Raw genomic sequence first — 25,750 nt, 5'->3', positions numbered from 1 at the left:
TCAAACATTATATATGAGATAAGTGAATTTTAAATGCTTCACAAGACAAAAATACAATGAAAATGTCCACTTCAATAACTGGCAAACGAACCCTAGCAACAGTTAGGTCTAAGATGTATAACAGTTTAAATAGATGAGTTTTATTAAAAAGTCAAACTAATTACTGTCATGGACTGAAAAATGCTTTTGTGCTTCTTTTTTTTTCCTCTTCCAAGGCCTCTGAATTGTCCTCGCAGCCTTTCAATAACCTGCGTGAGGTGAACACGGTTCAGGAACACTTCTGTCTGTTGGGCTCAGACAAATGAGCCATAAAACCAGCCAGTATAGGTTAGGTATGAGGGCAGAACAGGCATCAGAAGTCAGAAAGACAAAGCTTTTCTCAAAGTTGAAACTAAACAGGGTCATTCGTGACTGTGTACCAACACAGACTGCTAACTCTAAAAGGGCGATCGTGGCTCAAGAGTTGGAAGTTCGCCTTGTAATCGGAAGGTTGCCGGTTCGAGCCCCGGCTTGGACAGTCTCGGTCGTTGTGTCCTTGGGCAAGACACTTCACCTGTTGCCTACTGGTGGTGGTCAGAGGGCCCAGTGGCGCCAGTGTCCGGCAGCCTCGCCTCTGTCAGTGCGCTGTGGCTACGATATAGCTTGCCATCACCAGTGTGTGAATGGGTGGATGACTGAATGTGTAAAGCGCTTTGGGGTCCTTAGGGACTAGTAAAGCGCTATACAAGTACAGGCCATTTACCATAACTCTGAATCAAGTATTCTGGGTGGAGGATGTTTGATTATAATAGATCACCTGTGATGTTGTTCCAGAGTCTGTCCCAAAGAGAAATGAAGATAAACAGACAGTTTCTGTGTGCTTTCCTGGGCCGCTGTGCAAGAAGTCAAGCTGTACCTAATTTTGCAAACAGTGTACATTTTGCATTTTATGATTCCATCTCAAGAATTATGTCACCATGACAAAAGACGGAAGGGAAAACCTTCTCTTCCACTTAACTGATTTCCTATAAATTGCCAAAAGATCATAAGATTAAACTTACCTTTAGGGCTTCGGAGCGGTTAGCCAGCAGTCTCTCTATGTTCCCAGCAGCCGTTGCCACCAGCTCCTGCGCATTGTTGGACTCCACTCTGAAGTGCTTTCTGTGTTTATGATATATCTAAGACAGTCACAATAAAAATTCTGGGTCAGAAACAACGTAACATCTGTCTATTTTCTATTCACAGACAGATGTAGTGTAACTAAAATTAAGAACGTTACTCTGCATTAGTGCCCATCTTCTATATTTCATCAGCCTCACTGACCAAAGCACAGTGATTTAGAAAAGAAAAAAGCCTTATGTAACTGTACCATTTACTCTGCTATGGAATATGTCCCAGCAAGAGTAATAAAAAAGCACAAATGCCAAACAGCCAATTATTTAGAAGCCTAAAGAGATTTCACTGTCCAACATTCAAAACACAGAGCTGAGGCATGTTCATGTAGGCACTCAGTGAAAGACTGGTATTAAAAATGATACTATTAAATGTTTGATTCGGATTGTACTAATACATTGTTTTATATTTGGAATTTGTGTATGTATAAATACATTTGAATTGAACATATTAATGCTAGTGATTACTATAGCTTTGGGGTGTTTTGAAAGCTGAAAATGAAATTTCCACACTCGTGTGCATAAGCTGATACCAGCATTTGAGGTTGTAATTTACACGAGTCAGCATAACTGTTCAGGCTGCATTGTAACACCCCTTTTCAACTCCCCCTGTTTTGCACATTAATCTCATTCAGCTGCCCATAAGACTTCCAAATACATTTAATTCTTGTTTGGAGTGATACGCCATCCCAGAACATCAAATGAAAATAGGTTTTGTAATGATTTTTGCCATGTTTTAAGGCTGAATGCTTTTATTCTCAAATGGATCCAAAGTAGCACATGCATTATATCAATCAATGTGGATCTAAAAAGCTTCTTCTCCTCCTCATGTGTTTGTGTTTTTGAGTGTTTAAGTGTCTGCGTGTGTGTAGGAGCTGTAGCTATCACAGTAGAGAAGTGAAGTTAATCTCATGTGAGTGTGTACAGTGTGCTGGTGAAATGAAATGATGCAGATGCAGCGTTATGTCTAATGAGAGACTACTATATCAAGACTGGTGATGTGTTGTGACACCTGAGGTCGTGCAGAGAGAGCTAATGAGACTAAGAGTATTAAGTGACAGAAATTACACATAATATTTTGTTCTTGTCCTGTAAATGTGGATTTGAATAGATATAAATTTATTTATAGAAATCGTTTGTGCACAGTTGGTGCAAACTGTAAAAACAATGACGATTTATTAAGCACAGTGTCAGTACTGGTATTTGGGGTGTATGATAGGTATATGATACCTATGTGTGAGACATGAAAAACTTTGTTATACAAACTTCAGTTTTGTTAGACATTTATTAGTCTGGGTTAACCCCCATTCAATCTATAATGTGGGATGAACATAGTAGCTATGGCACAAGATTTTCAGAAAATTTGGCCTTGACTTTGAGGTTGAGATCACTGAGATTTGAACTCATCTGAGATGTTTAGTAGATACAAGTATTGTATGAATTTGAAAATGTATTTGTCGCTTTGTTCTTGAGTCACTGCATTCACAAACTGTATGTGTCGCCTCCATCACCCATCAAAAAAAAGCAGGCAGAGAATTAGTAGGACTCTTTATGTTGGCTGTGTGGATGCTCTTAAATCTTTGCTCTGATCAAAAACATCAACCAAGAGCGTTGCACCCCTTTATCCACAAAATAGGAGAACTCACTCATATTTCAGTTCATATTTGAAATCTTACTTAGCGTATATGCATGACAGGCAGTCTTACCTCTATTAGGTCCTGCATGCCAGTGGCTGTGTCTGTTAAAGCGATCAAATCTTTTTGCATTTGGTCCACCCATTCCTTTATCCTGTGAACAGAAAAAGAAAGTAGCTGATCATTCCTTGGCTAATAGAAAGTCTAATTTTTTTTTTTTTAATTCATTTTGAATGCAGCCATTGCAATCATATGACCTAAGCTGGCCTTTATTGTTTACTATATCAATAGCTATGCTAGATTATCTATATAGATCCACTGGAGGGGAAGCGTGATATAATAAGTGTTAGACAAGATAATGCATTACTCTACTCCACAAGAGCTGTGCATTAAGGCAAGACCTATTCAAAGTTGGCAGCATGAGAGTATCACATCCTCAGGGGTGAGATGCTGGTTAATGTATTCTTCTGATGTGAAAGAGGACAGAAAGAGAAGAAAGACATAAAAGAGCAAGACAGAGACAGATGAGCATTTATTAGGCTTTAGATTTATGTAACTTCAAAACACATCAGAACACATCTGAGATTTCGTTGTTCAATTCGAAAATAAATTATTCATTTTATTATTTACTTATTTATCAGCCTTGTTGCATTTTAACACATCAGTACAGTCAGTAATATGCTACGAGATCTACTTTAAGTGATGCCTTCTTTGTCCATCAATTCAGTATGTCTAAACAGTTGGAAGGAAAATTAATGCCCTCCAAGATAGCTATCACCATTTTAAAGTTACTGGTTTCTTGGTTTCCATTAGAGCAACAGCTGCTAGTCGCTGATAGCAGATAATGATAGAGGGTCAGCACACATGACTAGAATAGAATAGAATAGAATAGTCCTTTATTGTCATTGTACATGTACATGTTCACACATCCTAATGAATTAATTTAAAAATAAGACAATATGCTATAATCACCTGGAAGCAGCCTTCAAGATGATTTAGATTTTACTTGTGGGATTTATGACTGCATGAACTCAATGCTTCGGTCAAAGCAAGGTTCACTGAGCACATTAAGCAGAGTTTGTGAGCCCAGCTGTCCATAAGGAAGAAGGGGTGGGGCATAGCAACAGGTGACTAATGGGGAAACCGTGAGCATGTGTGGATGTGTGTACTGTAGCTGTGCTCTATAAAGTAGACTTATTGGTCCATTTTTTTCAACAAGAGTTAAACTTAGTCTTGAACAGCTACACAAAATGTCATCTTCAAAGCATGATTTCACTCATAATTATTTATCCTTTGGAAAAATTATCACTTTTTTTAGTGAACAGTATATTTGAATTAAATCTAAGTGTGAAGCATTGAAAGTTGCAGGGTGAGTTTAGAGCTTTTTTGTGTAAGGGCAATAAACAATAAAATATGGTCCTGAGAAATGATCTAACTACAGTAGCTGGGTAGCTGGGAATTAAAGTGACCATTTCCCTTTTGTGTCTGCTGCTCCTTAGACCCTTTTTATGATAGATTGTAGCATCATGCAATAAAACGAACTGCTAATGTCTCATTCTGCCTTTTTTGTAAGCAGTCTGATTTTTATTTAAAAATCACCAGAGTAACTGCTAAAAGTAAAAATAGTGTTCTGATTAGTTACATCCATAAACAAACATTCTCCTCTTATCAGATTTTTTTCCTGATCCCATTGCTATAATAAAAGAAATGGTGAAAACGGTTGTGAAAACAAAAGGGAGAAACCATCTAAAAAGGGTCAGTGAGCTGTGCAAGGCCACGCAGCCTGTTGCCTGCAAGGCCACGAGAAGGAGGAACCACATGCAACTGAGCCAAGTGTGAGACCTGCTGGGACTGCAAGACTTTTGGCTCTTAAACTTGTCTCACTGGGCAGTTATTTTATGACAGGCAGTTATTGAAGCCCTTTTTTTCTGCCCAATTTCTAGTCTGAGTAGTTTGAGTACTACTGATCTGTTTTAGCAATGTCGCCAGACAAGTTTGTGAGTTATGGGAAATGCAGAACCCCACATTGCTCTTGGGTATATGACATTTAGCCTGCTTCACCGTACTTAAAGCCACAGTAGAGTACAGTGAAGTTTGTGTGCAACACATGTCTTTAATATGCAGAAGAGGGGTAATGGATATATTGGGAAAAAATGGTAAATGGCCTGCATTTGTATAGTGCTTTACTTGGTCCCTAAGGACCTCAAAGCGCTTTACACGTTCAGTCATCCACCCATTCACACACACATTCACACACTGGTGACGGAAAGCTACATTGTAGCCACAGGAACAAAGGATGTTAAAGTAAAGCTGCATGGCAGAACAAAAACAGGAAAACCTCAGAGGAGATTGATTGATATAGTGAAGGAGGACATGCAAAGATTTGGTGTGACAGAAGAGGACGCTAGTGATAGACTGAGATGGAGGCAGATAACCCGCTTCTTCTATGGTAACCCTAGAAGAAGAAGAAAAAGTACCTTAAATGGAAAAGAAAGTCTGATGAAACAGATAATTTAAAAAAAAACTTTTTTCTTGTGTCACAGGTAAAAAAAAAAAACACTTCTATGATACACCTACGCTTCCTCAATTATAGCTTTTCCAGCAATCGTCCTCGCTCCTCTGTCCTTTAGATGCAACTTTGACATGATGCTAAGATTGATTTACGGCTCAGAGGCAAGATGACAAAGGACAGAATAGATGAGGAGGTAATGAAGTCAATGTTCCTTCCCAGTGAAGAGAGAAAAGAAAAAGGAGAAACTATGATAGAAAACCTAAACTGGAGCAGAAAAAAAACTGGATTCCAGTGGAAGAAAACAAAAATTAACAGGAGGGTTACTGATTAGATGATTGATCACAAGTAATCACAAAGGCAGATAAAGACAAGTAGTAAAGAAAGAAAAAAAAGAGGGGACTAGTGAAGCACTGACAGTGATGCTTGCCCTCACGATGACTCCGACCTCTGTTCAGCGTCAGAACCAGCTGTCTGTCAGCAGCACAAATGAGCTGAGGGGGCAGCAGCTGGACAAACGGACTTCAACAGGCAAACTGACAGTAAAAGTTTACTAGATAAAAGTTGGCTTCATGTCAGCTTATACTGACTTCCCTGGACTTTAAACATGCTCACACTTTGAGCCTGGAACAGTTTTATACTCGTTAGACACGAAATGAGAAGCTCTCGAACCATCTCACCCACGCATCTTGTTTATGATAGTGAAATGTGACTCAGTGCACATACGGTACAGATCATCCCAGGTTCACTGAATTTAGACAGTTGGGGACACACTTGGTTGGAGTTTAGACAAACAGGTCATCTGAGGGCTCCCGCTCCAACTATGAAAGGATGACATTAAAATTTCATCACGTTTTTTCCACGTCCTCAGCTGTATGCACAAGTGTGCCAATGAGTTAAACGGTGTGAAATTAAATGAGGTGCTAGCCAGCGATGTCAATATTGCTACAACAGAAGGATAGCGCAGCAGAAACTATAGTGTGTATGTCACAAAGCATGACACTTCCTCACTACTAAATGAGCTGCTCCCTTGACGAAAATGATGTGTCTTAATTCGTGCTTGACCCCTGTGACCGTGAGGAAAGTGGTAGCCTCACAGCCACAGGGGAAAGTAGCCCATCCCCCTTTTCTTTTAGCCTCCATTGCTCTAATGACTGCCTCTCTTAGGCCATTTGTCATGTATACGTGTGTCTATGCATGCGTACGTCCTTGTGTGTGTGTCCAGGTTCATTTGAAACCAGAGAAAAGTGGGTTGTACAGAGGTTAGATGGGAGTTGCCAGGGTCAAAGGTCAGCAGGAAAAGCATAGACCATTTCAAGAAGCTTTTAATGTAATGAAATTGATGAAATTGACACATTTATGCCTGTGCATTTTGAGTGATGGACCAAAGGATGACAAAACCCTTACTAGTGAAATTGATTAAAAAAAAAATTAAAAAAAAAACTACAATAAAGGTTTTTTTTTTAAAAAAAAGAAAAGAAAAGGGAGGTGAAAAAACATCATTTTCAACATCCTGACTCACCATAACAAGCTTAATGAAGGCCAAGTAGCCTCGCTGAGCCAGTTAAGAGTAGACTGTCATATTCAAGGGTTGAATGCTGGGAAGTGGACACAATCCCAGAATAGAGAACATGACTCAGCATGAAAGCACAGCTGCCTTACTTCTGACCACTTTATCCCCTCTGGCTTAGCTATGTGTGACTGCTGAGGAAATTTGTGCTCTTCTCTCTCCCATTTGTACACTTCAAAACCACAACCTCAAGCTGTTAGGTGCTGTGCAGCAATCAGCTTGAGGTTTCATACCCTTTTATAACCGATAATGAGGTTTCATACACAAGTGTAGTGGGGTTCATACATTTAGAGAAGATAAATGTGATTCTATGCTAAAAAGTAGTAAATATAATGCAGCAAGTATTATTGTTCTTCAGTAAGTTAGCATTGTTCAGCTTCCATTGACAAAATTTTAATGGGATTTCTTTTTACAGGTGTTTTTATTTTTACTGCAGAAAATAAGGTATGATTAGCAAATCGTCTTAGGAATAATAGCTTCAAAATTCACATCTGGGGTATTTATATACATACGTCATGTCGAGACCATAAACATATCTAAAGCTTTTATTAACTACAGGCTTTACAACCATTAAAAGTTTTTATTTCTGAGGTTTAAGACTTATGTCTGTAATCCTCCGTTAAAGCCACTTGTCATGAAATAAGTACTAATTAATTAAAAGTGCAACTGTCAACTAAAATTGACATTTTAATGATAATTTCACTCTGGAACTTGGATTTTAATGTCAGGCTTTTGGCCATCATTCCGTTAAGAAGTGAATGCGGGCAGTGAGACATGCCAAGAAAAAGTTGGAGGAGGAAATGCAAAAGTCAAACTTTTATAATTAAAACGTCTTTAGTAATCCTGTAAACAGAAGTTGTTTTTTTAGACTTTTGACTTTCAACTTCTTAGCAAATCCATAATTCCAAATCAAATGCACAGACTCTAGCAGTGACTGCATTACTTCTTCATGGCATAAATTTAAGTGTAGATTCAACAAGGTGCTGGAAACATTGCTCCGAGATTTTTTTCCGTAGAAAAATAAAAGCTTCACATAAAAGCTTCACACATTCACTGTTGATTTAACTGCACATACATGTAATGCAAATCTCTTGTTCCACCACATCCCAAAGGTGCTTTGTTGGATTGAAATCTGGTGACTGTGAAGGCCATTTGAGTAAAGTGAACTGATCGTCATGTTCTGGAAAGTAGTTTGAGATGATTTGTGACACGGCATGTTACCCTTCTGGAAGCAGCTATCAGAAGATTGGTAGACTGTGGTCATAAAGGGATGGACATGCACGGGTAGGGCCCAAAGTGTGCCAAGAAAATATCCCCTACACCATTACATGATTAGCAGCCTGACCTGTTGATAGAATGAAAGATGGATCCATGCTTTCCCGTTGCCTAGATTGAATTCTGACTGCCATCTGAAGGAGGCCACAGAAATCAAAGACTCGGCAGTGTTTTTCCAGTCTTTCATTGCCATATTTCATTGAACCCATATCACGTGCTGCCTCAGTTTCCTGTTCTTAGCAGACAGGAGTGGAAACTGGTGTGTTTTCTACTGCTATATATTTAATTAGGTTACTGTTGTCTTCCTATTAGCTATAAGCAGTCTAGCCACTCTCGTCTGACCTCTGGCATCAACAAGGCATTTTTAACCCAGAGAACTGCCAGGCACTGGATATTTTCTCTTTTTCAGACCATTCTCTATAAACCACAGAGACGGTTGTGTGGACAGAAATCGCTGTAGGTGAGGAGTTTCTGAAATACTTAGATAAGGACCATTCTGAAAGATCCTACAATGGCAAATAAATTACCCCGGGGAGAGATATTGAGGAGACTGTTGTCTTCAAAGGTAGTTTACTTAGAAAGATGGTTACTGGGCCAAGGGTAACTGGAAATCAACATAAATAAAGATCGGATATAAGCGGACTGACTGGGGCTAACTCCTGCCCCCTAGACAGGAAGTGGTATTTTCAATATGCTTTAACAACATGAACACATTTTTTAGATAAATGTCTCAAACTGTCCTTGAATACGACTTCGTTTCTACTTTTCAAATAGTGAGGCCCCTTCATTCAGAGTTTACATGAAAAGCACAAAGAATTTTTCAACGGGCGTGGAGTTTGTAATCCAGCATTAAAAGACGGTTCCCAGATGGAGTTCAGTAGAAGGACTTCCTCCCAGTATTTTTCTCCTATCTGTACTTTTATACCAAATGTATTTCTCAATCTTTATGAGGAAGCAGCAAGGGATTTTTAAATAAATACCCCACAGACTGTATTCTTATGTTTTTTGCTGTCAAAGCGTTTGAAGAGTTTGTCATTAAACACTTTTTTTTTCCACATCTCACTGGTTAGCAGGCACTAGCAGTTCGATGGCAGCCAAGTCTTCTCATCTCACTTGAAATTTATTGTATTAATAGTCTAATTTCATGCAGCATGAAGTAAATCTAGGAAAAAGCACATCCGTTTCTTTGTTTTCAAACATGACCTTACATTGTCATTCAGCAGTAGGGGTTTTCAAGTACGCCCGAATCATTTCCAAGCCTTATTGCTAGACTTTTTGTTTTCTTTCCTTCTGTTTTACTCACAGAGAAAAAAAGGCAAACAAATCTGACACCCAGAGCCGAGTGAAAATCTAGAATATTGATTAAGCATTGTTGGACGTCATCCTTACTGAATCACTGAAAAATCAGCCTCACACCACCTCAGAGGCCCAGCATGCTCGTGTGCAAGCAGCGCACAAGAATCCAGGGCTCAATATCCAATCTCAGAATTTCCACTCCAGCGCCCTCTTGCCTTGTAAACATCCTCATGTTTTTATACTCTGAAGCCAGTCTGCAGATCCACATCTGATCTCTTAATTCCATCAAAACTGTCACGGAAAAAGCATCCAAAAGCAAACCCCCTCCCTCCTTAAGTCCCATCAAGTTGAGTTATGGTTTCCAAGAGTGGGTGACAGTTTGAAAGCTAAAATCCTCCTCTAATAGTAGTAATTTGGGCTTCTAATCTGTTCTTAGAGAAGAACAAGCCTGATACTATTACTGGAAGCTGAGAACATGCACAAAAAGGATAGGGATGTTTGAGGATGCCAGAATGGATCCTGGATTGAGCCATTGGGGGATAGTGCATCTAATAAGCAGCAAGCTTGACAGAGCATTGGAGAAGACAAACAGTCACTTTCTGCCCCTCTTCCTGTCTTTTTCTTCGTGCCTTTCCCTCCTTTCTTACATGGGCTTTATCCCTCTGGTGTAAAGCTACCACTAATGGCTTAGTATACTATTTCTGCTTGGGTCTTTCCTCTTAATTCACTTCATTTTGTCTTTCTCCCTCCAGCAGTGACACTGCTGTCTGTCTGTTTGTTGTGTCTAATTTTGCAAATTAGGACTTCATATAGTGAAAGCTTACATTTCCATCACATAACCTACCTATTGCTTCCTTACCAAGTTTAAATGAACTCGGAGTGCTAGAACTTTCCTTCCTCTGCCCCTCCCCCAGCTGGTTTTCCTCCTCCTACATGTATCACAACAAAGTACAAAGGAGACAAGTGATGATATCTTCTCCTTTATTGAGGTCAATAACACCATAATTGCAGGCTTTGTAAATGTCTCTCGGCCTCATTATCCTCTATGGTAGGACGTTATTGATGCTTCAGCCTCTCCTCTATATTTTCCTCTTAGCGAGTCATGCAGAGCGTTTTAGCCTAGCCCCCTGCCTAGCTCTGAAGAGCTCTGTTTAAGTAAAGCCTTGACAGTATTTATTTTTTGTGCTCTATCAAGCACTTACGTGAGGGTAATTACAGTTGCGGAAGAGCTGACTTGACATTGCATGAGATAACTTTGAAATGATGGGGCAATGCTGGTGGGCAGTCGTGCATGGAGAGACAAGGTGTAGGTTACAGGAAGTTGATTCCACTGGGACTGGTTTTATAGGTGAACTTGAATATTGAATTATATTGTTATGCTAAACTGAACTTCTGAGCAACACTTCAGGTGTTTACTTAGCTTTGAATGGCAGGATTTGTGGGATGTTGCTTCATGTTTTAACTGTGTGGGGCTTCCTGGTCAAAGACAATTACATAATAATCAGATCATTTGAGCACCAAAAGTACCACAAGGTATATTTACAGAAATCTTTCAAGTTCTTTTTCAGTTATTCATTTCTTTAGCACAGCTTAATTTTAATGCCTTGTGTAACACTTTTGGATGTCACAGAAAAAATAAATTAATGATGCTCAAAGTAAGATGATAGTGTCTTCCGAGTTTCTGTGAAATTAACTAGAGAAAAAAACCCATAAGATGTCCAAGAATTACAGCTGTCACAGAAGATGAGCTCAAAGTGACAGCCTGAGAAATGGTCCCCAAAAAGGACACTTTTGCAGGAGAGAGCATACATTTGTTATAGTTTTTTGGGGGGCGTCGGTTTCTTTGTTTGTGTTTTTTTTGTTGCTGTGGCTTTTCTAAATGTTTTGACTTGAAGATCACATATCAATGTAAACTGATATACTGTTTATCAATAGATAGATAATGATCCAAAGACATTATTCCAGATTCTCAAACCTAAGGACTGACTCTTGACAAAACTGTGACTGTCAATCAAATTAATCAAAATATTTAAATATGTTATATAGGCTCAGGTTTGACATTTTATTAGAAATAAATATATAGAACATTGTAGCTGGTCCCTTATTTCCCAAGTGGTGGCACAGGAAATGGATGAGAATGTCAAGAATTTCAGCAAAGAAGCATTTCCTGGCGCAACCCTCAATTTATCCAGGCTTGGGACTGGCACACTTCTTTTAGTTAAAAAAAGATCACCCTAGTAGCTGGACATTACTGTAGAGCAGGGGAAAAAAACATTAAAAAGTTATGTACATGTACATCGCAGCTATTTGACTAGACGATTACGTCCTCTGCTAATACCTTTGCCCAACCTCCACCTCTCAACTACTTTTTAAAAAAAAAATCCTTTTAGTTTTTCAGCAAATACAGATTGCCTTCATGGCTTTCTGCCAGACAGGCACTCGAAAACGACGGTAATCAGTATATTTTAACCAATGCACGATCTTTCCCCCAATCCTTACCAAATAGTTTTGTTGCCTAAACTGCAGGCAAACTTCTCCCGTTAGCTCAGATACCTCCACATGTTGGCAGAAAAATCTTTCTTCTACTTTTGTCCCTAGCTGGCGGCTGGCAGGGGAGGTTGTCCACAAAGCCAATACGTCGCTGTGGGTGCCGTAGGGTTTCCATCTTGGTCAATGATGCACTTCCAGGCCTTGTGGTCTCCTGCCTTCACCTTTGCTTGCTCGAGGGTTAGACGTCCTTGTCTAAGATTGTCTTCAGTTTGCTTGATCCAAGTCTGCTTGGGCGTGTCACGCTTGATTCTCCAGTGGGCGGGTTGCTGCTGCATCAAAAGGCGATGATTTCTCATGTGGCAGATGTGGCCAAACCATTGCAGTCATCGCTTCCTAATCAACTCTTCCACTGGGCCTGCTGGTGACATTGACTACGTATTACGCTGCTGATGATCACAGAGGGATCGCAGCGCATTTGGAAGACCTCAAGCTTGTTGAGGTCATGTTTGAGGATCTCCGACCCATAGGGAAGAATGGGCAATACCGGTGTGCGGTACAGGCGAATTTTGGTGGTAAGGGTGACGTTTGTCTTCTTCCAGATGTACCATCGGAGGGAGGTGAAAGCTGCCGCTGCTTGACCAATTCTTGAATGTATTTCCACTGTTGATGCCCAGTAGCATTTTTTGATATGGGCGACATGGGCGGTTGCCCAGGGCGGCATCGTGGTGGGGGCGGCATCACGGGCATCGGCAAAAAAGTTGCTCGTACTCATACTCTCCCGACATCATGCCAGTGCATTTTGGGGATGTCATAGGCACCGATTGGTTTTCTATCGCACATTTGCTGGGAGTAAGGGCGGGGGATTCTTTGGCTGGCTGGAGCGGCATCTAATAATCTACCCGCAAAATAAAACAAAATAAAAACAAACCAACAAACAGGAAAACACCAGACATTATGATACAGGCTTATAATTTGCATCGAAGTTTTTTTGAAATTCTATACGTGAAAAGTGAGCGCGAGAGCCCTCGGTGACGAGACAACGAGGCTCCAGTTACAGCAGTGCAAGTAAACAAACAATAAATATAAGAAGAGTAAGAATATAAATATACACTTTAGGACTACGGGTAAAGGGATCAATAACAATGTATAATTTACAGTTTAATGATTTAAAGTCTCACACAACCTGTCGAAAGGGCAGGGGGGCCAGCTGCTTCCAAATAGAGCACATTTCATTCATAATGTTGTCAATCCAAGCCCATTATGTATTCATGATTTGAATCCTGGGTTGTGCAAAATCCCAGAAATAAATCCGAGACAAAGTGAATCTGTGAACCAAGGTGTAGGTCTATTAGGTTATGTCGTGGTCATCCACAGGTTGGGGGACAGGTGTTCATACTGGAGTGCACAATTAAAACCAATGGAAGATGGACAAGAAATGTTCAAAGCCATCAGGTGCTCAGTTTAGAAAAAAGAGAAAAGAAGAGGAGGAGAAACGAGCAAAAGATACAGGTAAGCAGATGTGTCATTGGATAATGACAGGTCATGTATCCTGAAACAATCAGAATCAGAATACTTTATAATCCCTAAGGAAATTATGTGGGTTACAGTTGCTCCAAGAAGAAACCGAAAAATAGTAACAGTAACAGACTACACTACAAACAATAAATTATGTTACAGATTTTACACATTTAAGAAACAGCACTAATATATACAGAGTCCAGCTCCATCCCCACAACATTACTGGCCTTGTGGGTCAGTTTATTTAGTCTGTTGGCATCTGTGATCCTCAACTTGCTGCCCCAGCATGCAACAGCATAGAGCAGGGGTAGGCAACCTTTCTGATGACGAGCCTAAAATTTCCTCAGAAGTCAGTGTGCTATTTGATTGCATTAGCAATAAATTTAATAACACTCTATATTAACAGTTACACACTATATAGAACCACTTTATAGAATTATATTTGTTCGCAGATGTTGGCAGCTATCAGCGAAGAGTTATCAGCTATTTTGAAACAAAAAAAAGACACTTTTTATCCATAACAAGAACTCCATAACAGCAAATGAACTGTACAACAGAAAATGCAAATGCTATTTATGGTCTCCTCACAACAATGATAAGAAAAATAAACTGAGCCAATATGGCATGTCTGTTAATAAACATGTTAATCTGATCTCTGGTCTCCCACTCAGAGACACAGGTCTCCGAGTGTCCAGCAATTAGACGGCTACCTGAGGACACTCTTCATGTGACAGAAAATCTGCTCACACAGATATGTAGAGCCAAATACTGTCAATAGGGCCTCTGCAATGTTCTGAAGACAGTTAAACTTGTCAGGTAGTGATGTCCAGCAGGTGAAAATGCAAGCTCCATGAACACGCACAGCTATGGATTCCAGCTGCTTCGATGTTGCATTAACTGGCATTAACTCAGCCAGTTAATGCAAGACAAATCTAGCTGCTCATACATACACCTGAAAATCCCAAAAATGCATTGTGAATTATGTCTCGAGTCTACGGATGTATCCGTGTATTTCCGTGGTGCTGATGCTGAGTGGACAGCTCCTGAAGCATTTGAAGTGTCGAAATGTGGAAAGCTAACAACATCCCTCTCCCCGGTAGGCTAAGTTATTTTTAGCCAATTACAAGTTGAATCTGATAGTTGGGGTTGTTAGCTAAGATACCGTCATTAAGACGCGGCACAACTAATGTGTCAATGCGAGCTATTTGCGATGTGCACCGCCATTTATTTTTTAATGCACCTTCTCAGATTAATTCACTGCGTGTTGTGCCCAGGGCTGGACTGGGACAAAAAACTCGTCCCGGACATTTTGACTAAAGACCGGCCCACCAGGTATTAAAGCCATAAAGCCTTTGAATGAAAACTAACGCTGTTGTGACAGTGATGTACACGGTCTTGTTGGTATATGTATGATTTCTATACATTTTACATCAGATAAAAACTTTGGTTCTAAGCTTCATATAATTATTTAATAACAGCCAGACATTTTAAATGAGAATAAGAAAGTATTTCTTTGTGCCCCCCTTTCCCTGTTAATGCCCTACCTGGCCCCCTGGCAAAACTTTGCTAGACCCGCCCCTGCACAGTTACCAGCTGTCAGCTACGTAGAAAAGGTTCCTGGTGTAAGTTGTCTCTCAGGAACAGTTCATAACTTCCCTTCAACTCATTCATGTCACCTAAAAGGTAAACCTGTTTCTCCAGCACGTGTTCAGCTCTGATGATTCAGTAAGGACATCTCCTGTTTTCAGTAGCAACAGGAGAGGGAGGGTGAGAGAATGAGAGAAGAAGAGGCAGCTGTGCAGCGTAAAGACGGAATAACTCCAGCTTTCTGTCTTTTCCATTCTGAAGTCCGGGACAAACTGTGTTCCTTTTCAGCTCAATACGAAACGCGTAATATTTTCTCTGAATATGGGACGATTCCGTTTTTTTACGGGACGGTTGGCAACTCTACTAACTAACCTTATGAATAAAATAAAGTTCACTATCAGTAACATCATAGCACCCACCCAGCTGTATAGAAACTCCGTCATGCTAGCTAGCACGCAGTACGAGTTATTGTAACTGACTGTAAAAAGTCAGCACAACGAAAATAAACTCCACCTAAACTTGGTTTATATCTGACCCAGATAGGCTGCAGGTTATAACTTCTTACCTGAAGTTCAGTTCACCTGACACTCGGACCGGCGGTTGCCTCGGGTCTCTCCTCTTGCCTCCCCTTTCTCTCATCCGCCTGCTGGCCTCCACCACTTGCTAATGTGACTGAATCTGTGGAAGCTACGCCATAGCCACCAAACAACTGAGTTATTTTTACACACCGGCCAGCACCTGGCCAATCCACCACCTTTCATTGTTTACACCGTTACAAAAAAAAAATCATCGGCCCATAAAGACGAAAAATCATCATCGGCCCACCGGGCAAATGCCCGATATGCCTGATAGCCAGTCCAGCTATCGTCGTGCCATCAGTTAACCCTTCGCGTGCCAGCTGTGGCACGCGTGCCTAGGGTTGCCGACCCCTGGCATAGAGGATAGCACTGACCACAACAGAGATACAACAAGATAACATTAATTAGTAGGGATAGCAAAAACTTCTGTTTATGTTTGTTAGCCACTTGGCTATGATAGTAAACAGTACACACTGATGTAGCTTACTGAATCTTTTGAACGGTGTTCGCCCAGGGCACCAAACAGACTAGGACCGCCACTGTTGATGCCACTTTATTTTCTTGCAGAGAAATAACTGAGTCTTGTGGAAGAAGGAATAAATAGGTAGTTAAGAGCAATATCCATTCATTTGCTTAACCGCTTATCTAACTTAGGGCTACCTGTCTAAAAAGCCATTATTGTGGTGTATTGAAGTGTTCTTATTTCTACATTTAGTTGTTTTAATTCTTTTTTCTCATCCATAAATCTACTGTGCTACAAAAAAACAACCTTCCTCCCTTCACTCATCTATTTACAAGAAATACAAGGTAACAAATTCCGACTGGGCCATTTGGTTATCTGAGCACTGCTCTGTTTGTCTCTGACAGCATGAGACTGCCACAGGGGAACTGGGGTCAGACTTTTTTCCCTACCCTTGCCCACATTTGACCTCACACTCTGAAGCACGACGAGCTGGGACTGACTCTCTGTCCTCTTAGCCAATAGTCGACCTCCTCCCCACCATCCATGTCAAACGCCGTGTATTTAACAGCTTCCATTGTATAACCTCTCCCTGCAGGTGTCTCAACACATTAAATCAGAGAAAGCAGAATTGTTGTGACACCTGAAAGTGTCTGTACTTGCTGCAGAGAAATTTCACCTACTGGTGAGATACCAGCACTGTGTAAAGAAAAACAGCAGTAACTCAATTAAGATTACGCTTCCTGTGTGCACTTTTTAAAAGGTTTGCCATCAGACATACTTGTGTCTAAAAAAAAAAAAAAAAAAAAAAAAGACTTCTTTGGTGAATTTACCAAGAGCACAACACTACATCTACATTCTGAATGTACAACCAGTTTGAATCACTGTCAACTCGGACATACTCTCACTGCATGTCCGAGTCAAAGCCACCGTCACAATATACCAACTTGACTCACATTGTCACCTTGATAAGCCTCTTGATCCTCTTGAATAAATGTTATATACCTATGTGGTATGTGACTTTTGTTGCCATGATGCCAGGTCTCTCTTGGAAATGAGATTTTTAATCTCAATGAGATTTTTACCTGGATAAATAAAGGATTAATAATGATCCATAAGACACAGCACTAAACGTAAAGATGAACTGGACTGGTAGAAATTGATTCACATCTCTTGTATCAACATCACAATGGTTTCTTTTATTATTGTACATTTTTGGCCACAGTAAGCATGTAGTGGAAATCTAATTTCATGACATTATGTACAATCTTTCATCCCTTAGTCTTTGAAAACAAAGCTATAACAAAAGTTTTTATTCTTTTGAACTATTTCAGTGCATTTACTCTTCCTCTTACTCATCCTCACCCCTCCAGCTGTCTTTCCCCGTGCGAGATGTCATTTTGAACTCTGCTCAGATGACTAAACCTCCACATCTCTGTCACCTTCACACTTTCTGAGCAAACTCCCTACCCAGCCATCCATACATCAGACCCTACCCTTCAGCCTCACTACACATACAGACTATCTTGGATGGACGATGTGTATAAATAGAGATTTGAAAGCCCCCTCTAGCCACAATGTCCAATTAACGTCATTCTAAACGCCTACACAAGCAGACTAGTGTTAGTGCTACACTGAGTACTAGTCTCCCCTGACGGCTACACACAGTGCCAGTGTTGGTGTCTGAGGACCGCTGCTCTTATGTCTCAATGCAGCTCCATTAAGGGGCTCGAGAGGCACCATCACAAGCCATCATGGGCCTCGCTCAAAATATAACACATCAGATGGGCTTACAGTGTGTTTTATCCACTTAAAGCTACTAGTGCTACTAGTGCGTTATTATAATAACTTACTGAGTCGTTAACCACAGCTCTAAATATTTATAGGAAACACTTAATGAACTCTCACAAAATTAAAATTCTCCATAAGGCAGTGATACTTTTTCCTTCTGTCAAATTGTTTAATTAAATGATTATGTTGTTCATGATCATGTTGCTTTCTTGTGCCGTGTATCAAGCTTGATGACACATTTCTGGCTCATGCAAATACAGACAGAACAGACAAGAGAAGCCACAGGGTATGATGTTCAACTTTCAGTCACAAACAGCCTCTCTCTTCAAACATCTGCCGCTTTCATGTCACACTGCTCTTCTGTATCTTTGCCGCTATATTACTTGACTAACTAACTTTTGATAGCTTCCCTGAAATATCCTAAATTTCTGCCTTGAACTGTAGTGCCCTGGCTTTCTGTTTCAACATACAGATGTGCTTCCTGTACCAAAGAGGGCTGCTATCCCAACAGCTGTTAACTATTCCCAGGGTTTCCCAGGCAACGGTGCAATGGAAAATTCTTGGGATTTTTCATGTGAGCTTTTTTTCCTCCCCACATTTCTTCTTCACGTAAGTTGGAAGTGTTAATGTACCATATGTGTATGTATGTGTGTCTTTTTCCTTACAAATCCAAGTCAGACCTTAAGGAAAACTCACGCAGAAGAACGCTCAAAACTTCTGCCGAGGGGAGGGCGATTTATGGGAAGCCCCCTGCCACTCTACGCCTCTCTATCTTTACCTATACAGCTGTGTCAGGACACTTAACACCCCCGTCCCCAAAGACAGAGGTCCTGGATAAATATAGTCAGAGCTCAGACTGGGGCAAAGGAAAATGAGTGAGTAGATGAGAAGAAAAAACACAAATGAGTGAGAAATTAAAGGGTGAGGTGTAAAAAAAAAAAAAAAAAAAAAAGCAAAAGAAATGTGAAAGAGTCAAAGAAAATAAAGTGAGTAAATAGCAAACGTTATTCGCGGTCAAAGATTTTGCACTGTTGCATGTTTATGTGTAACAGATATTACCCCGTCAGCTGCCTGATTCTGAGCGTGCCTCCTGAAATATACCTGCTGGCACTAACTCCCTTACAGCCAAGACGAAATCACAGCCAAGGAAACCCTAGACGGCCCCGAGCAGATCATTTCCATCTGCTGCTCATTACATTCGATTCATCCTTTTCAAATCTCTCCCGTATTATCAGTGTCATAATCCAAGTTAGATTTGACACTGGAATGAAATTTGAAGGGAAATCTAATTTAATGAATGCATTTGTCTTTGTTTTGTTTTTTCATTAGATGAGACATTCTTAATCGCCCAGTCTTTGCCAAAGCACGAAAGAAGAAAGGCTCTACGGCTCTGTGACTCAATCGGCAAACAAAGCCCACAGCCTTTTGACTAAAATAAAGCAGAATTTATAAAAATAAAAATCATAAAGTAATAATGTTTTGGACACAGGGGCTATGGCTAGCATGGTTCTCCAGGGTTACAAGTTTTTTGAGCCTGCTCTTCAGCTCAGTGATGATGTAATGGAAATTTGCATGTAAAAGTATTAACACGTTTTCTTTGCTGCAAGGCAAAAACTCAACTAATTGTATTATTAGAGCAGATTAAAGCCATGATTATTGTCTTTATCAGCATATTAGACTTTGTTTTTGCTCCTGCAACCTATTCCATTTTATGACTGAGCTGTTCAGCAGCAGTAACACCAAGCACCTGGGATCTAGAGGAAGTCTGGCAGTGAACTAAGGTGCACACGTCTGGCGTCTTCTAGAAACTGAGCCATCATTACAGGCCACTGTTGGTGCCAGCCTACTGGGATGATTGAGTGTCGAGTCAAACCTCAAGGAAACTATGCCTGATTAATAAAGGGGGGAAAACTTATGAAGAAAACTCATAGAAATCTCTTTTGTAAGCAGCTGGACATAAAGCCTAAAAACTAGTAAAGGATAATCATAGCCTAACAAATTCAAACTAAAAGCACTTTTAAAGAACTGACTAATATTTCAGATCCTATTAAATCTTATATATACATCCCACATCTGCTCATGTTAGAAGGCATCGTCTCCCTTACCACTCAGCTAATCGATGAACTAAAAATTTACACAGAAGATGAAATTAATAATAATTGAGTGTTTAATTTCCAAGTAATTAAGTGTAAAAACAAGCAAAATTTCCCCAGCTTACACTGCAAATACATTGTACCTTTATGGATGTAGGCATTATTATTAAAGTCCTTTTCTGCAACTTTGATTTTAGCATTTCGACCATTGTTGTCTTAAATAAACCAGATTTGAACAGGAGGGTTGAGTACAAAGTTATCAGCTAACATCATAAAACTAGGCTGGCATGGTGCAACCATAAACAAACAGCATGTGTCCAATGCACAGACACTTGCTAATGCAGTACACAGTAATACATAATACACAAATCATCAAAATCTGAGCACAGATTTTCCTTTTTCTTTTTTTTTGTGCAGGCTGTTAGTGCCAGACTGTATACACAAGATGGACATAGCCATTGGGACGCCACTCATTGGTTTGGCTGCATTTACAAACAGTATGGGTGTAAGAGAGAGAGACAGATTTCAGCTAATTAGTGCTAAGGAACAGACTAAAGAAGAAATGCTAAAATGTTGGTCCCAAAAACGAAATAAAATTAAACAAAACACACAGTTATGTTAAAAATGTTCAGTTGAAACGGTTGAAAGGTGTGGTTCGTTGGCTTAAATCACTGGAAGTGACGCCTCTAGTGGCTACAGAAGCGCCTTTGTTGGCATCTGTCTGCCACTGAAAGAAAAGGAATGACCATAATAAGCAGTATCACTAGGTGAGTTCTATAAGATTTCATTGCTTTATTGTGAATTAGACAGATACCAAGGCACTTTTTGTGCCAGCAAAGACAAAGATATGTTTGTTCCTAGGAACTTTGATGCTCCTGTGCTGGCTTGAAAAAAACCCTACAAATCCCCGAACCTAAAAACAAAAATTGTATCTTTACAATTTGTTTTCAATATGAACTGGTAATAAATGTTGAACTAGTCCTTTAAGTTCACAGAGGGCTCAATGTGAAGCTTGCTTTCACTTTAAGTGTGGTTTTATATACTTATATATATATGTACATGATTTATATCTTGCTGCTTTCTTTTGATATCAAGCATTTCCTCACATTATGCCAACTAATTGCCAGAGATGAGGCCACAAACACAAGACGCATGGCGCTTTAGCTGGTTGAGCATGAAATCTAGTTAGCTTTAAAAAAAAAAAGAAAGAAAAAAGAAAAAAAAAAGCAAGTGAGAGTGGGAGAAACAGAGCAGAGGGTGACAGAAAGTGTGGAAATTAGTAGGATGAAGATAAAACAAGCTATATGTGTCAGTGACCAGGGTGGAAGCCAGGAACAAGCATATGATCAAGCTTTAGATCAGAAGGGAACGTTAGCACAATGAAATGGCACATAGCAGCAAAACATTTGGACATTTTCTGTGTATTTGGCTGCAAGTGTGGTAACAGTCAGCTGCACGTTGGCAGGATTTATGTAGCAAAATGTCCATATATTATTATATGTTTGTAATCAATAAGGCCAAGTAGTCCGGATTTTCATCTTGTCTCCTTTTCTCTTTATCTCCATCATGTCTTTTTATCGTTCCTGATCTAACAGTGTGTTTGAATGGTGCAGAGATCTCTGGGGCACAGTCTATGACATCAGACTTTGCATTTCAGATTTGATGATGTTAATCATCTGCCTTTTGGCAACAAAACAAGCCGAGAGGGGAGAGCTAAAGAGACACATAGGGAGAAGACGGACAGAGGAAGAACGAGACGGAAACAGAGCGATGAGAAACAGAGTGAGAAGGCGTGGAGGGGGGGCTGAGAGGAGGAGAGGGGACATGAAGATCTGAGAACAGACAGATGCTGGCATGTGAGGTTAGAGATGGAGCCTAGAGATACAGTCACACTTCGAGTCCATGAGATAGGGAGGGGAACGGAGGAGAAGGAAGGAGTGAAGGAAGCAAGGAATAAAGGGGAAAAAGGAAAGTAACACAGAAAGAAATAATAGTATAGAAAGTGTATGTAGTCATAAACACTGAGCTACTTAAGAACCACATTTCTGGATTTCTTTAAGGGAAACGGGCTGGGTCGGTCTCTCCATCGTTGCCCTTCTACTTTCTCTGTTTTGCTCTGTGACTTTCACCTTGAGGAGTCGACGTGAAGCTTGTCACTCAAAATCACTGTCACTACAACAGTATACAAACACTGGCTGAAATTGCTCACAGTGAAACAGCAAGAATTAAAAGAAGCTGTGCACTGACTGATGCTTTTTTTTTTATTATTATTACTGGTGGCTAGGAATATGTTTTTAAGAAGGCGCATTACAACTGTGGGTTTATAGTTTGACTCTGGCGTGCTTTCTTCTGAAATAAATACTCATATTTGCAAAATAAAAGAGTGAACATGCACCCGCGAGTGAACGTCCACACCAACATGAATATCATGTACACAACCCACAGATCAATCCACTTAGTGCCCGTGAAATATAGGGAGTAGGCTGGCCACTCTGCGAGTCTGACATCACCATATTCAGCCATTAGGCTAAGTGCCATCGTAGCTCATCATCTCTCTAGGACTGAACTTGGGCTGCATTTAAAACCAAAACCTGTAGTCCTGGCTCCTTTAGAACCATCTGGAATATCTTAAACCTGTTGATTAAGTGTGAGGTTCAGCATGTCAGCCGAACAGGCTTGCACTCCTACACTTTTGCTTAATTTGGGCTGCGGACAGATCATCTGTTACATCTATTAATGCTGCAGTGCAAATATGGAAGGTCAAATTTAGACAGAGCCAGAGATAGCTTGACTGTGCAAGCGATATCTCTACTTGATGGCATGGGTTTGTAAACCGAGTTAACATCTTGCAGGGCAAACAGAGTTTTCCACACTGAGCTGAAGTACTGGTCTGCATGCTGGAAATCACAAGAAACTAAACTTTTAAGGAAGGTTTGAGACAACTTTATCACCAATTGCCTAATCAACGCAAGGTGATATTGAAATGTGTCCAGCAAAATAGGGAACTAATATTTTATTTGGAAAACCAATCATCATTTGTATTATCTACTAATCAAGTAACCGTCATGATGAATACATTTACCATTATTCATCAATATTATCAGCAGAAGACAGAAATATCAATATTCTGGATAAATAATGGATTAACTGTGTCATTTTACCCGTCAATAACCAACTGCTGTCAAAAAAGACAAACTGAGGAGTATGCTTTCTATATGCTTTCCTATTTACAGTTCAAACTTCATGCACTGTAAACAAATGTGATTCATTACAGCAGTCTACACATATAGCCAAATGTCAGAACTATCTGTGGACATGGTTAAGAGAAAGTTCAGACCTTAGTCTCCCTTCTTGGGATGATTCATGTGACAGTCCGCCATATGTCACACTGCTGCAGGCTGGCAATAAATGGGAAGCAGCTTTTAATATCATATTTCACAAAGTTAAAGTAACGGACAAAGCCCGTGTACAATCCTCATCATCAGTTGGCAAGAAGGAGGACTGTTCTGCTTCCGAGAGAATTTCCCACAAAGTGCGCGTTCACAAACTTAATGTAAGCTTTAGAAGCATATTTAGCACCACGTTTCTCTTTAAGTGATTACCAGGCTGCTTTGCATCTACCGTATATCTCCGAACATGCCATAAAATGACACAGGTTCAGAAAAAAGAGCCACGTAAAAATTTCTATGATACAACACCGTATTACTTTAAAAAGCCAACAGGCTGTTTTCAGCTGTACAGTACTCACATCTGCGATGTTGGGAATTGCCCGCTCGACTCAGACGAAACGGTCGCCAAGAGTAGGAATAGACAAAGTGAGTAATCCATATCTTTGTTAATTTCCCTAAAGCAGGATTCAGCAGATGAACAAAAAAAATGGAGAAAAAAGAAGAAGAATTGCCCACAAATCCAAAGCGCCACTCGTACTTCTCAAACCAAACGCCTCACACCGCCATCGGTGCGCGTTTGGAAACAAATCTCATCCGATAGCTATGTTCTCCCCACCGATGGAGTTGAAGGAGTGTGTTCTTTTTTTGGAGGGGGGAGTGTAGCGTGTGTATCTGTGTGTGTGAGAGAGAGACACTCTTAAGTGAGTGTTTCAAACTGGAATAGGCTGTTAGAGCAAATCTCAAGCGTGTGTCCAAAAGATTTATAAAATAAATTAAAAAAAAAAAAAAAAAAACAGGAGAAAAGGGGAGGGCGCATTTACAGTAGAGCTCAAGCTCGGCCGGCAGAGCGGTGCCACTCCGCACACTGCAAAAAACATCGTGGGTTCGCGGGGATGAACACGAGGGGTGGAAGTGTGTTTGAGTGATTGTGATGATTTCACCCAAGTTTTGCATGGCTCGGAAAAAAAACCTCGCAGTTTATTTCGAAAGTCTTTTAGAAATCTTTACACAAATGGGAAAAGTCAATCTATGCATAGACATGTACACGTGACCTAATTTAAGATTTTAGGTAACTTAGATTAGACTTAAATTAGAATACACAACCCTTAATGGCACTTTTTTCCCATGTTTTTTTGCAGTGTGTGTGGTCTCTTATGTTTGTGTTGCTGAGGCGCAAATGGGTTTCCGGGCGCCCTTCACGTCACCCAGCAACAGTTATTTACGGCACACTGGCCTTATCAAACATGGGAGATTCTAACAACACTGCAGCCCGTGTCTTTAGATTTAAGTTTTCCTCTGATAACCTTAAAAGCCCGATATGACCTCGAGCTGATCATCATCATAAGTCACACACTCCACTGACTGTGCGTCTATATTATCCTTCCTACAATGATCTTCTTCCTCACAGAGCTGACTTTTGAATGTTTTTTCATGTGCATTCTTGTAAACAACAAAGTCAGGTGACTTCCAGGGCAACTTTGCTCTTGTCTGGTCACATGCGTTGCTTAAAGCATTTCAGGCCCACAACCCAGTTGTAGTCCATGTCAGATTCAGTCAAGCATCTCAAAAAATAAATAAAATAATACACTCTTCCCATCCAATAAAAGCTCTCCGTTTTATTATGTGTATCATGATGAACCTTCATTTAATTTTCAATAGCGCAGTGCCTCTTTTTTATGCAGAAATGTGATAATAAATTCCACTGGCTCCAAGGGCTGTGGCAAACTTAATATGGAGTGACATTTCCCTTTGCTGGGACAATCAGCAAGGTAAATACCAGAAGCATATACTGTATTTTCTAACGGGTTTGTCTTGAAAGCCCCTTGTCAGATGCAAAACTAATCTTTCACTAATTTGCTTCAAGCTCCTCCATTATTACAACCCCCCAAAGATAATTCTTTTCTTTTTTTTTGGCTTGAATTTTTGTCTGCTTGTTTTTGTGTGTATGGATGTCTGCATGCAGATGAGCTGTGTGGGTCACAATAGACAAACAAGGCAAAGTGTTGCCCACCTGCTACGTGAATCCCACAAATAGATATGCTGTGCAAATAGCTGTCTATGCCCCCCCTCTCAGGTTTCACTATAGCTCATATAAAAGCTGTTCCTTTGGGACCTCTTGCCTGGCATGGCTCTGAGGTGGGGGATTGAAGTGTATTTACCGAGCAATGGCGAAGAGGAGGGGCCGGTTTGGAAAGAGTGTTGACCATATGGAGAGAGGAACGCTGGTTTAAAGGTTTAAGGGCTAACATACTATACACTATTTAAAAAAAAAAAAAAAAAACCCACAGAGATGAACTATATGTGGTAATTATCCGTTAAGAACGTCCACAGGTCGACTTTTAAATTAATTCTGAAGATATTTCTAAGTGGAAAAAAAAATGTACAATGTGTTCCCATAAAAAAACATAA

General features: G+C 40.2%; 1 protein-coding gene across 7 annotated transcripts in view; it reads right to left on the bottom strand.

The window, feature by feature from the left end:
• The window catches only part of cacna2d1a (calcium channel, voltage-dependent, alpha 2/delta subunit 1a), a 111,564-nt gene that overhangs the window by 75,138 nt on the left and 10,676 nt on the right, over positions 1-25,750 (bottom strand). For 4 of the 7 annotated variants that reach the window (XM_040035392.1, XM_040035394.1, XM_040035395.1 and 1 more), the window contains exons 1-3: positions 23,701-24,120; positions 2,858-2,939; positions 1,041-1,157 (exon numbers count right to left, since the gene is read on the bottom strand). In XM_040035392.1, the coding sequence (XP_039891326.1) occupies positions 1,041-1,157; positions 2,858-2,939; positions 23,701-23,780 (279 nt within the window). In that variant the 5' untranslated portion in view covers positions 23,781-24,120. Of the gene's footprint in view, positions 1-1,040; positions 1,158-2,857; positions 2,940-23,700; positions 24,121-25,750 lie in introns of those variants that run through there. The other 3 variants (XM_040035393.1, XM_040035396.1, XM_040035397.1) reach the window with 1 other exon arrangement.

This window comes from Simochromis diagramma, unplaced genomic scaffold (assembly GCF_900408965.1).
Source record: "Simochromis diagramma unplaced genomic scaffold, fSimDia1.1 OVJJ01000816.1, whole genome shotgun sequence".
NCBI classification, from domain to species: Eukaryota; Metazoa; Chordata; class Actinopteri; order Cichliformes; family Cichlidae; genus Simochromis; species Simochromis diagramma.
This window is presented reverse-complemented; position numbering and strand designations above follow the sequence as displayed.